Below are 12,514 nucleotides of genomic sequence, written 5' to 3'. Positions count from 1 at the left end.
GACCCGCTCCCAAGGCTGTTGCCATGGCCACCAGGGCTGGGACCAGCTGGGATGCTCGGTTTCTATGGGCCGGGGTTCAGGAATGGGATTCCCCATATTCCTGCCCCCGCTAAAACTGCACTGCCCTCACTGCCCTCTCACCTCCCATGGAAAGCACAAAAGGCAAAGATCCTGGGCTGGGATAAGAACAATTTATTGGGAACAGCAATGAGATAAGGAACAAACAGAAATAATATTGATAACAGAAGGGATAAGAAAAACTATTTACAGGGAAAACTAATATATCAACAACAGGCTGTTCCTGGCCATGCATTTCCCCTGCCTGGAAAGAACACCCTTCTTCTCAGAGGGAGAGAGAGAGAGTCCCTGTCCTGCCCCTGGCAATGACCTGAGGTGGGAGTAAATGTAATGACACGGCCATGGCCAGACCCTCATGTTCTTCCATCCCACATCATGTCTTTGGCAAGGGCAGGAAAAGGGTCTTCCCAGATGGATCACAGGGAAAATGGATCACCAGGGCTGTTCCCAATGTGGGCCCTCCAATGGAGGATGAAGCTGGAGTGGTGCATGAAGCTGTTCCTGCGTTTGTAGCATTTGCAAGGCTTCCCTTACCGGTGCCTCCGTTGGTGTCTGGTCAAGGCAGAGCTGGTGGTGAAGCTCTTCCCACACTGGGGACACTCGTAGGGCCTCTCCCCAGTGTGGATGCGTCGGTGGGTGACGAGGTGGGAGCTGCAGCTGAAGCCCTTCCCACATTCCCCACATTCGTAGGGCCTCTCCCCAGTGTGGATGCGTTGGTGGGTGACGAGGTGGGAGCTGCAGCTGAAGCCCTTCCCACATTCCCCACATTCGTAGGGCCTCTCCCCAGTGTGGATGCGTTGGTGCCCGATGAGGGCAGATCTGCAGCTGAAGCCCTTCCCACATTCCCCACATTCGTAGGGCCATTCCCCAGTGTGGATCATCTGGTGGCGGATCAGGGTGCTGCTCTGTCTGAAGCTCTTCCCACACTCCAAGCACTTGTGGGGCTTCTCCTTATCATGAAGCTGCTCCTGGGCCATCAGCTCCAAAAACTGGCTGAAGCTCTGTCCACCGTCCTGGCTCTGGGTAAGTCTTTCCTCCTCAGAGCACCCTGGGCTGGGTTTGGAGCCCCTCTTCCTGCAGGATCTCTGGGGATTTTCCTCCCCATTAGAATTCTGCACTGTGGAGTCAATCAAAACAGCCTCTTCCATGAGGTTCTGCCAAGGAGATTTTTCCTCCCTGGTCTCCATCATCAGCTTTTTGTCTGGGGAAGGAAGGAGAAGGAGAAGATGGGATTTTCCTCCATTCCAGAAGGAAGGGGAAGGAGATCCCCCCAGTGCATCCCTGGCAGGACGGTCTTGGCACCAGGGTTGTCCTGCAGCCGGGGGCTGTGCTGGGCTGGGAGATGGAGCAGGAGAGAGGGGGAAAGGGACACTGACTTCCTCCTCACCTGCCTGGGTGTCCCGGGGCTCCTTCCTCTTCCTCGCAGCCTCCTCCTCCATCCAATCAAGGTTTGGAAATGAGAAATCCTGTTCTGGGAAGAAAACAAAGGGTGTGCACATTATCTTTTGTTCCGGGATCTGTGTTGGGCTGGGAGATGGAGCGGGAGAGAGGGGGAAAGGGGCACTGACTTCCTCCTCACCTGCCTGGGTGTCCCGGGGCTCCTTCCTCTTCCTCGCAGCCTCCTCCTCCATCCAATCAAGGTTTGGAAATGAGAAATCCTGTTCTGGGAAGAAAACAAAGGGTGTGCACATTATCTTTTGTTCCGGGATCTGTGTTGGGCTGGGAGATGGAGCGGGAGAGAGGGGGAAAGGGGCACTGACTTCCTCCTCACCTGCCTGGGTATCCCAGGGCTCCTTCCTCTTCCTCGCAGCCTCCTCCTTCATCCAATCAAGGTTTGGGGATGGGAAATCCTGTTCTGGGAAGAAAACAAAGGGTGCGCACATTGTCTTTTGTTCTGGTTTGAAGGCAAACCTGGGGGAGAGTCTAAGTCGGAGTTACAATTTAAGAAGAAAATTTAGATCAGGGCAATGATACAGAAACACTGCCTTAAACTGACAGAGTCAGGATATAACCTGACACCCTGTTGGTCAGGGTGCTGGCAGCAGTCCCAATAAATGGTGGCTTCAGTCCTGTTGGAGTGATCAACGTGATTCTGTCAAAGCAGTGATCCTGTAGAAGGGTCTGGTCTTCCTCTGAAGGTCCAGTGGTGGTTATGGAGCTCTTGTCCTCTGGGAATCCAGTAGGCAAGCTGCTCCTGGTGTTGCAAGCCTCAGCTTATATCCAGGTAGGATTGCTTGGATCCTCCCCCTGGGTGGAGCATCCCACAATGGGATGATGGAATTTTATCAGTCCTGCAGTGACACTCAATGGTCCATTAGCACAAGATATCTCCCCTGGAGAGTGTTATCAGGGCTGAGTCATGGAAGAGATAAAGAACACTGCCCTGCCTTTTTATAGCAGTTGATGAAGATGGGGATCAAAAACATGCATTTGGTTACATCTTGCATGGCAACCTGAAACAGTGGGGTAATCCCTGCTCAGGGAGTGAACACCACCCCCCTTACCCAAACTGGCTCAGGTGTAAAACCCCCACCCTGGGAATGCCACACACACAGGGAACAATGTCACACTTGCTCTGCTCCAGGGGAGGTCTCTGTCCCTGTCACTCCCTTGCTCTCTCCCCCTTTTCTCTTTCTTTCCATCTCTCTCTCTATCTCATATCTACTGTTCAATAAAATCCATTTTGCATTTGGTCTCGTTAGCACCTTTCTGGCTGCAGAGGCATCTCTCTAATAATTTTCTTAACCAGATTGTGACATTGTTTTGGCACAGTGAGTTCAGGGCACTGTTGTCTGAACCCAAGAGGGCCCCTTGACTTCTAAAATTCCTTCTAAGACAGGAGACTGGGTGTGGCTGGATCCAATGCCAGCCCCAGAAAATTATCAAAGTTGTAAAAGATTGAACTGGTGTAATTCAACTTTAACACAAAAATTTGTCTCTCAGGGTTAATGACAGAATACCAGATACATTTATATAAATATGTCTCTGGCTTATTCTGATCATGATCACACGGAAAGATCACTAGCACAGTTATTTACTCCACAGTTAAGGAGCTATAACAATTATTAGAGTACAGTGTTCTAGGAAACAATTTTGAAGTCAACAGGGCCTCACTGGAGTTGTTGGAGCCCATTGCAGGCAGAGCCTCCTGCTCCAGCAGGATCTGCCTTTCCTATGCCATGAGCAAAGCAGGTCCCGCTGCAGGAAAAGCCCCAGGCCAGCCCCAGCATAGGCAAGGGCTCGGGCACAAGGGCAGAGTGCCGTGCTGGGAGCTGGGCCAGGGAGAGCCTGAGGCACCAAAGGCACCTTGGCGGCAGCAGCTGCTTGCAGGCCGTGGCCAGAAGCCTCCCTTGGCAGCCCGGCCTGGTGGCCACCCCTGCAGAGCTGCTGCCGCAGGGCTCATTCCTGGCTGGGCTCTGAAAAGCCACTTCTGCTCCAGGAGCCTGACTGGGAAGCCATTGGCCCCAAGCTCCTTGGGGACAAGATATTAATGACAAAACTCTTCATGGCAGCAGAGCCAAGGCAGGGGCAGAGGAAAGGGGAGAGCCAGGCCCAGGGGACAGGGCTGCCATGGTGATGGCTGTGAGGTCACTGCCCCTGCAGCAGCCTGGCTGCCCTCAGCAGACATTCTGGCCAGAAGCGTTGTGAGGGCACCCAGCACATCAGAGAACCCACATTACAGGAATTCTGTCCCTGGGGATGAGACAGTTTCACTGGGTCAGGCTGCACAAATTGTCCTGATCTTGGACAATTCCTGTGATGGGGAATCCACTTCTCTGGAAAAACAGTTGCCATTTTGTGCCACTCTCCTAGCTGTAAAACATTTCCTCCTTCTAACAATTGTAAATCCACCCTTGTTTAGTTTAGAGATATTGACCCTTGTTCTGTCAAGGCAACATTTGGGAGAAAATTCCTTTGACCACTCTTTTTCCATTTTCACAGACCTTGGAGAAGACACAAAAGTCTCCCAAGATGGGGTTTGGAGGCCTCATCACAAAACCAGCAAGTACAGGCTGATGGCTCTGAGGTCAGTGGTGTGGAGACGGGGAGAGAACAGGAGTAGCCATGGAGGGATGGAAGGGTGGTTTTAGAGTGGCTGGAACTTTTCTTCATAGTAGGAATGAGCCTGAAGAAGACATAATAGCACCAAGTGCAGTTACAAAGGTCCAGACTAAACACCAGGAGAAAGGAATTTCCCTGGCAGGGCAGGGCTGTGGTGCAGCACATCCCCCAGAAGAAGCCTGGAGCAGCACAAGGCTCTGTGTGGGCAGGCAGAGGCAGGCAGGAGGCAGAGCTGTCAGCAAAGGAAGGGCCCAGCCAGGTGGGGCAGCCGGGGGATGCCGACAGCCTGCAGGGACAGAGGCGCAGGTGTGCTCAGCATCAGAGACACCTTTCCCTTGCTTGTCCCCACCTGTCATGACTGCCACCAGTGTTCTGCTCTACCTGGAATCTGGGGACATTTTCTCAGTCCTGTCCCTTAGAAAGATCTATTTAAAGTATAAGAAACTTGAGTGTTTCACCCTCTTTTTGAGTCCCTGTGAAGTTCTTTGAGCACATTCAGAGGTGAGGGACTGAGTCTGATGCAAAGCATACCAAAGCCCCAGAGGCTCATTGAAGTCCCTGTGCTGTGTCTGTGCTGCTGAGCTGGGCTGGGCTTCTGGCCCAGAGGCAGCTCCTGGCAAGGGCAGCGCTGCAGAGAGACAGCTCTGGCCAGGAGCAGCTCCTGAGCACAGCCCAGCAGGGCTGGGGCACTGCCAGGGCCCCTCAGGGACACCAGCAGGGCACACACAGAGCTCACAGGGGCTCAGCACTGGCAGGGGCTGTGGCATGTCCCAGAGGGGGCTGTGTCACAGCAGCTCCTCTGTGGCTGTGTCATAGAGGCACAGAGCAGCTGGGATTCCAGCAAAGAGCTGTGTGACAGCACAGAGTGGGCTGTGTGAGGCCACAGGTTGCATGGTGATATCACAGAGTTTGTTGAGTGAGGACACTGAGCAGCTACAGCATCATAGAGGGGTCTGTGTGACATCACAGAGCAGGCTGTGACATCAAAGCATGGCTGTATGAAATCATAGAGCAAGATGTTACATCAAAATGTGTGCTGTGACATTACAGAGTGGCAGTATGGCATCACAGAGATGGTTTTGTTACATCACTGAGGGGATTGTGACATCACACAGCTGTCTGTAATACCATAGTGTGAGGCCATAGAATCTTGCCATCATAGAGGGTGGCTCTGTGACATGAGAGAATGGGTTGTGACATCACTGGGTGGTTGTGTAACATCATAGAGCAGCCTGTGACATCACAGAACAAACTGTGACATCCCAGTGTGATTCTTTGACATCACAGCACCTTCTGTGACATCCCAGAGCAGCTGTGTAACATCACAGGGGAGTGTGTGACATCACATGGGGGCTGTGTGACATCACGGGGGCCATGTGAAATCACAGAGATGGCTGTGTGACCTCACAGGGGCTGTGTAACATCACAGGAGCTGTGTGAGATCACTGGGGAGGTCACTCTGCCCCGGCCCCCCTCACAGTTTCCCCCAGAGCAGTCCAACCCTGCCCGTGCACAGCAGGACCCCCCTGTCCCCCCGGGTCCCCCCGCCCCCGGCCCCGCAGCCTCCCCCAGAGGATGTTCCACGAGATCGACCCCAGAGCCTGACACGGGGACGGGGGGCCGGGGACCTGGGGGTGGCACAGGGGGACAGGGACCCCCCGGCAGCATCCCCGTGTCCCCCAGGGCCAGAGCCTGGGCCAGGGCTCCTTCAGCCTGTTACGAACAAGGCCTTGAGAGCACTGAAAAAATCCCCAGCAAGGGAACAGCAAAAACCAGATTGAATATTAAGGGGCAGCAGCACAAAGTTCCTTGGCAAGAGTCACTCTGCTCCTGACTGGACACTTCAGGCACACCAGGGAAACAAAGCAATAACTAAACCAAACAAAATCCAGGCAACCAAACCAGAAATGAATCAAGAACTGTCCCTGTGTGTTTGTGTGACACAAGGACATTTAACAGTGCCCAAACTTAACAGAACTGAACTCAGACCTTAACCTTAACTGATACCTTCAACTTCACAATTTAGTAAATAATAGCACTTAATGGTATTTAATCTAACTTAAAACCTATGACTTAATGATTTAATAGTGATATAACACTTAACAGTACTTTACTTAGCCAATAACTTTTATTAAACATGACAGCTTAGCAAAGGAACAACTCTTATCAGCATTTAACTTTGCTTAGGCCTCATGACTTAAACTCACTGACAGGCCTGACTGACCCAGCTATCCAAGGCTCTCAAGACCCTCAGAGAGCAGCATTTCTGCCACATTTCCCCAGCACAGGCACTCCTGTGTGCACACGGACACAAAGAGTCAGTGCAAGGCACCTGTGGGCAATTCCCCTGTGGGCAGGCAATGCTCACTATGGATCCTTTGGCATCTCCCCAGCAAAGGGCAAAGGGCTGAGCCTGGAGGAGTGGGGGGATCGGCCCAGGCTCCATCATTGTTCAGGATCCCCGAGTGCAGCAAACGGGAGAGTTCCCGGCTGGGAGAGGCCCCACTCAGAGGGAGTCGCTGGCCCAGGAGAGCTCCAAGGGCTCCTTTTGGAGTGCTGTTTGCAGGGCCCCAAGAGAGGGGCTTCAGTCCCAGCAATGGCTCATCCTGGCTGCACTTGGCAGCAATAGCTTTCTTTGGCAGTGTGAGAACAGGGATCTTGTGCCCCTGAGGGAACAAAAAGAGTTCCCAGGGCTGCTGCTAAAGGAACCAGGAGCTGGTTGGGCACTAGCAGTGGCTGGAGCAGACAGTGTTTGTGATGAGCTGCAGAGGAGCTGAGCCCAGGGGCTGTTGGCCAAGGCCGAGGCCCAAGGAGCATTTCTCAGCTGGCAGGGTGGCCTGAGAAGGGGAGGGGGGAATGCAGCAGCACAGGGCCCATGGAACCAAGGGACCATTGTGACACTGTGGGGCCCTGTGAGACCAAGGGACCAGTGTGACACTGTGGAGCCCTGTGACACCAAGGGACCATTGGGACACTGTGGGGCCTCATGGATCATGGAGAGCACTTTGACATTGCTGGGCCTCATGGAACCAAGGGGACTGTGCTGACACTGTGTGGCTCCATGGAATGTAGGGATCATTGTGACACTGAGAGGACCCATCAAACCGAGAGTCCATTGTGACACCGCGGGGCCACATGGAACTGTGGAGACCATTATGACACTTTGTGGTGTCAAGGAACCAAGCGGCCATTGTGACACTGTGGGACTCCATGGAACCAAAGGTTCATTGTGACATTGCAAGGCCTCGTGGAACCATGTAAAGACAATTAAGACACTTTACAGCCTCATGGAACCAAGGGGCCACTGTGACACTGAGGGGCACCATGGAATCACAGAGACCACTGTGACACTCAGGGGACTCATGGAGACCATTGTGACACGATGAGGCCCCATGGAATAACTCAAGCGTTGTGATACTGTGAGGCCTCAAGGAACCAGTGAGATCATTGTGACCCTGGGAGGACCACTGTGGTATTGTGGGGCCTCGTGAAACCAAGAGGCCTTTGTGACACTGCAGGGCCTCATGTCATCAGTGGTCCATTGTGACACTGGGCAACCAAAGGAGACCATTGTGACACTGCAGGGCTGCATGGAACCAAAGCTCCAGGGCGACACAGAGTGGTCTCCTGCCATCAATGGTCCATTGTGGCACTGTGGAGCCAAAGGAGACCATTGTGACACAGCAAAGCCCCAGGGTCCAAAGGTCTATTGTGACATTGCAGACCTCATGGAACAGAGGAGTCCCATGACATTGTGGGGCCTGGGGAGCCACAGAGACCATTGTGACACTGCAAGGGCTCATGCAGTCATTGGGACCATTGTCACACTGTAGGGCCATCTGACACCTGGGGGCACTGTGACACTGTGGGACCCCATGGATCCAACACACCAGTGTGACACTATGGAGCCCCATAAAAGCAAGGGAACACAGAACAGGTCTGACTGGTTTGGCTTCCCATGGACTGCCTGACTGGTACAGGTGACCTTTGCACGTTGAGGTTCACTTCTCATGTGCTGCTGAAACACTGGGGCTCTGTGCTTTCCTTCCCAATGGAAAAGCACTGTCCTTCTACTCCAGGCACCCATGGCCAGAATTCGGATTTCACCTCCAAAGGTCCTTATATCCAGGAATTCTTCCCATCGGAATATTGCCAGGACAAGTCTGGCTGGCAGTAGTTTCACAAGGGTCACCTCTCATCTGTCCCCAAAACACTGGGGGAGGCTCCATGCTCTCCTTCTCATGAGAAAGAACCGTCCTGCTTGTCCAGGTGCCCATGGCCCGAGATTGCGTTTTCACCTCCAAAATTCCCTAAATCCAAAATCTGCTATTACTGACATGTCTAGCTGACCTTGGCCTAGTGAGGCTCTCACCTGCCTTCCAAACCTTGAGGCTCTGTGCTTTCCTTCCCATGGAAAAGAACTAAAGAACTGTCCTTCTCAGCCAGGTGCCAATGGCCACAATTGGGAATTCACCTCCAACGCTGCCTGTTGTGAAAGACTGGAGGAGATTGTTGGCTCTTATTGCAGTGACCTTAGACGGTCACTGTGGTGAGAGAAGGACGAGAATCTTGTTCCTTCATCAGAAGGCTTGATTTATTGATATAAGATATATAATACATTATAACTATACCAAAAGGAATAAAGAGAGAGCTTGCAGAGAGCAGCTAAGCTAAGAATAGAACAGAAGGAATGAATAACAAAGTTCTGTGTTCAAGGAATCTCCCCTGAACTGCTCCTGTGATTGGCCCTTAGTTGGAAACATGCAAAATGAGCCAATCACAGGATCACCTGCCACATCTCACAACAGCCGATAACAATTTGTTTACATTCTTCTTCTGGGGCCCTTTGCTTCCCAGAAGATGGACAAATCCCAGAGAAAGGATTTCTATGAAGAAATGTCTGCGACAGGCTCTAAACATTTTGTGTGTGGGGGAGGAAGGGGCAGGGCCAGCCTTGACCTGCCCTGTGACCCCAATCCCCCCAGTGGGTTTACGGTTTCTACCTGAACCGCGGCACACTGAACCCCCAGCACCACCATCCCACCCTGGGCACTGGGGCCCTCTTGGGTGTACTCAGTGCTGCTGCTGTACTTGGGGCACCCTAAACCCTGGTAGGGATCCGTGCCCCCCCACTGCAGGGATTGTGCGCAACTCACACTGCCCCTCATCTGCCACCTTTACTCGAGTTAGTTGCACAGGAAAAACACCAAGCAGATATTCGTAAGAGGTCAAAATGACACAAAATTCTACTGGCAAAGTGCAAAAAATCAAGAACTTTGGAAGAGGATTTCACGCAACATCAAATTACACATAAAACACATATAATAGCAGTAACTTCATTAACTTAGCCCATTTATCCTGGAAACATTAAAACACGTAAGCTGTTAGGGTATCCAAAAATGTTCCATATAAAGAGCATTAGAAGGAGAAGAAGGAGAGAGACAGAAAGACAGAAGCTCTATAGAAAGACACACATATGACTAACAGCTCCTAGGGTTCCAGTGTGGGTGAGACACAAACCCCAGGAGAAGGCAGAGTCCATACCAGGGGCTTACCTTGTGCTCTGTGTTTTTAAGCCCCCGGGCCCTTGTGAGCCTCCCCCAGGTGGGATTTCTGATCACTCAGGCAATCAGGACTGGGTTAGTCCTGTCCCCACTGTGTGACTGAGTGACAGCTCATCCCACGGTGTCTCAGGACACTGATCTCATCCAGCCTCTGACAGTGACCATGGTGACACTGGGGAACCTCATGGAACCATGGGTCAGTTGTGACAATGTGGATCCAAGGACACCACGGGAGATGTCATAGACAGGTAGAATAATGATAAAAGAAAGGCCTTTTGAAATGAAGCCTTGTTTGGCCATATCAATAGCTGGCCTATCATCTCTTCTGAGTGCAACTAAGCAGTTACAAGTTCCCATGTGAAGCTATTTTGAGAATGAGACGTTGTGACCATTCAATTCTGAGGGTGAAAAACAAATGCACCTGCAACAACAAGGGATTTGTCCCATGAGAATCAGTGAAGACGTAAACAATACAATAGAGAGATTTGATGCACAAGTAAAATCTATTTTATTAACCAATAATCGACTAACTGATAAGAAATCTATGAATGAACTAAAGGTGCACACAAGGTCTGTTAAACTGTGTAAAATGAGTTGTATGAATAAAGAATAAAGAGTTCTTCTCCATCTTAGCTTAGTCCTTTGGGATTTCAGTTCCCCCCTTCTTGACGGCTTTGGATTCCCCCTTCTTTGGGTCTTTGGCTTCCTTCTTCTCTGAGATTTTGGCTTCCTTCTTCTCTGGGATTTTGGTTTCTTTCCTCTCTGATGCTTTGGTGTCCTTCTCTGATGCTTTCATTTTCTTCCCTGCTGATGCTTTGCTTTCCTTCTTCTCTGGGATTTTGATTTCCTTCTTCTCTGGGATTTTGATTTCCTTCCTCTCTGGGATTTTGGTTTCCTTTTTTGGGATTTTGGTTTCCTTATTCTCTCAGGTCTTGGTTTCCCCCTTTTGCTGGTATTGGAGGTTGCTTCCCAACAGAGACACTCTTCTTTCCCTTCTTCTGCCTCTCTTCCTCCTTCCTCCTCTCTTCCTCCTCTAGGGCTTTTGCCTCCTCCTTGACCTTTTGAGCTGGCTCCTTCAGCTCCCTTCTGCAGACAAAACAGAAAACATGGCTGAGTCCCACCAAAACCTTGGGCTCTCTAGTCCTGGCTGGCCCTGCATTTCATTCCTTGACCGTGTGGCCATTTCCGTGAATTCTCCTCAACCCACAGAGGCTGGGAACATCCCAAGTGAGGGCATGGGTGGAAGGGGACCGCCAGGACCAGCCAAACCTGAGCTTTGCCATCATAAAGTGTTGACTGTGCAAGCTCCCTCTGAAGGCACAGCCAGACCCCTCCAGCCCCTGCCAAAGGCTGATCCAGCAGCTCTGCGCTGGTGCCTGGAAACGCCCTTTGTCTCTTGGCTTCCCAGTTTAAAGCAGAGCACAGACTGCTGACATCTGCTTAGCTCCCCTACAGTTCTTACTCAGCTCATTCAGCCCCCTTCTCCCTGGGCACAGCTGAGGCATGATTTTAAAGAGTTCAGATTTCAGCTGAGGGTTAGAAGCAATTCCCATTGATCAGGATGTAGGTTAGATAGGCAGACCATAGGTTAATGATTATGAGATGCTTAAGCTGGAGCTGATTGTTCTATTGTTTACCATTAGGAGCATCTTTCTAGAGGGAAGTGGAGGAAGTGAACTGTTATAAGAACATCTTCAAACCAGTAGAACAATGGTTAGCACCTGGGCTTGATGTCAATCAATCACTAAGTTGGGGACCTTGGATGGTGCCAGAGGGTCACAGAGACCTGATAAAGACCACTGACCCACTTCGAGACCATTGACCCAGTTCAAGGGAAGAATTGCACAGGAGTGAAGGACCAATGACCTCATTTGAATACAGAGCAGGGATGGGAGGTGCTGGGGTTGTGCAGATGTATTGTATGTAAGATCTTGGGAAATAAAGAGAGGGCAAAGAACCTTGGACAGCGCGGTCACGCCTTTTAGGGATGGCTCTGGTGCCGCCCGCCAGTGTTAATAAACATCCCACAATCTAACTTTAATTAGTTAGAGAGTCTCTGTCCGTGATCTTCAGTTTTAACGACTCCTAGCCTGCTCCTTCATGAGAACAATCCTATCAGTCAGAAAGCAAAGGCTGCAGGAACTCCTCTCCTGTAAGACAGGCTCTTGTCAGGCAGATTTCCTGCTGGAACCCAGCTGGGACCAAGCAAACTAGTGCTGGCTGCCATGGAAACCATTGGAAGCAGCCTCATCCATCTCCTCCCCATGAAACCAACTTCAGCCTGGCCTGAAGAAGTCCTGCTGCACAGGCTTGCTTTAAGCAGCCTCCACTCCCAGCTCCATACTTGGCCTGTGTGTCCTGAGCTGGGCTGCCTTGCTGGAGCTGAGCTTCTCCTGTGCTTGCCTATGGCTGCAGCTGCAGGGGAGCCTAAAGGACAGGAGCTTTTCTGGCTGCTGTGCCACCATAAGGAGAACCCTGGCAGATCAGCATTGCAAGGACTTCATCTGTGGCAGGAGCAGGACCCAAAGCAAGGTTTGCTCTGTGCCCCACGCCTGCCCATACCACAATCCCACTGTTCTGGTGAAGAAGGCAGATGATGAAGAAGATGCCACTCAACACCATGGACTTTCAGACACCTCTAGAGGTGGTGCCAAGGCAAGCCCAGAGCCCAGCTCCCTGCAGGCAGCAGCTAAGCCAGCAGGGCTCAGCACTCAAATAGAGAAGAAGAGGTTCTGTCTCAACAGAAGAAGGTCCTTCCTCTCTTGGCAGCCAGGGAGCTCAGAGTGGCCATCCCTGTGTTGCTGCTGGCC

General features: G+C 51.6%; 1 protein-coding gene across 1 annotated transcript in view; it reads right to left on the bottom strand.

The window, feature by feature from the left end:
- LOC102070273 (uncharacterized) overlaps positions 1-12,514 on the bottom strand; it is a 255,480-nt gene that overhangs the window by 97,263 nt on the left and 145,703 nt on the right. The window contains exon 6 of the mRNA XM_074544293.1: positions 632-1,025. Coding sequence (XP_074400394.1) covers positions 632-1,025 — 394 coding nt within the window. The remainder of the gene's footprint in view (positions 1-631; positions 1,026-12,514) is intronic.

The sequence above is a fragment of the Zonotrichia albicollis genome, chromosome 7, assembly GCF_047830755.1.
Source record: "Zonotrichia albicollis isolate bZonAlb1 chromosome 7, bZonAlb1.hap1, whole genome shotgun sequence".
In the NCBI taxonomy this organism is placed as follows: Eukaryota; Metazoa; Chordata; class Aves; order Passeriformes; family Passerellidae; genus Zonotrichia; species Zonotrichia albicollis.
Note: the sequence above shows the minus strand (reverse complement) of the source record. Positions and strands in the feature narration are given on the sequence as shown.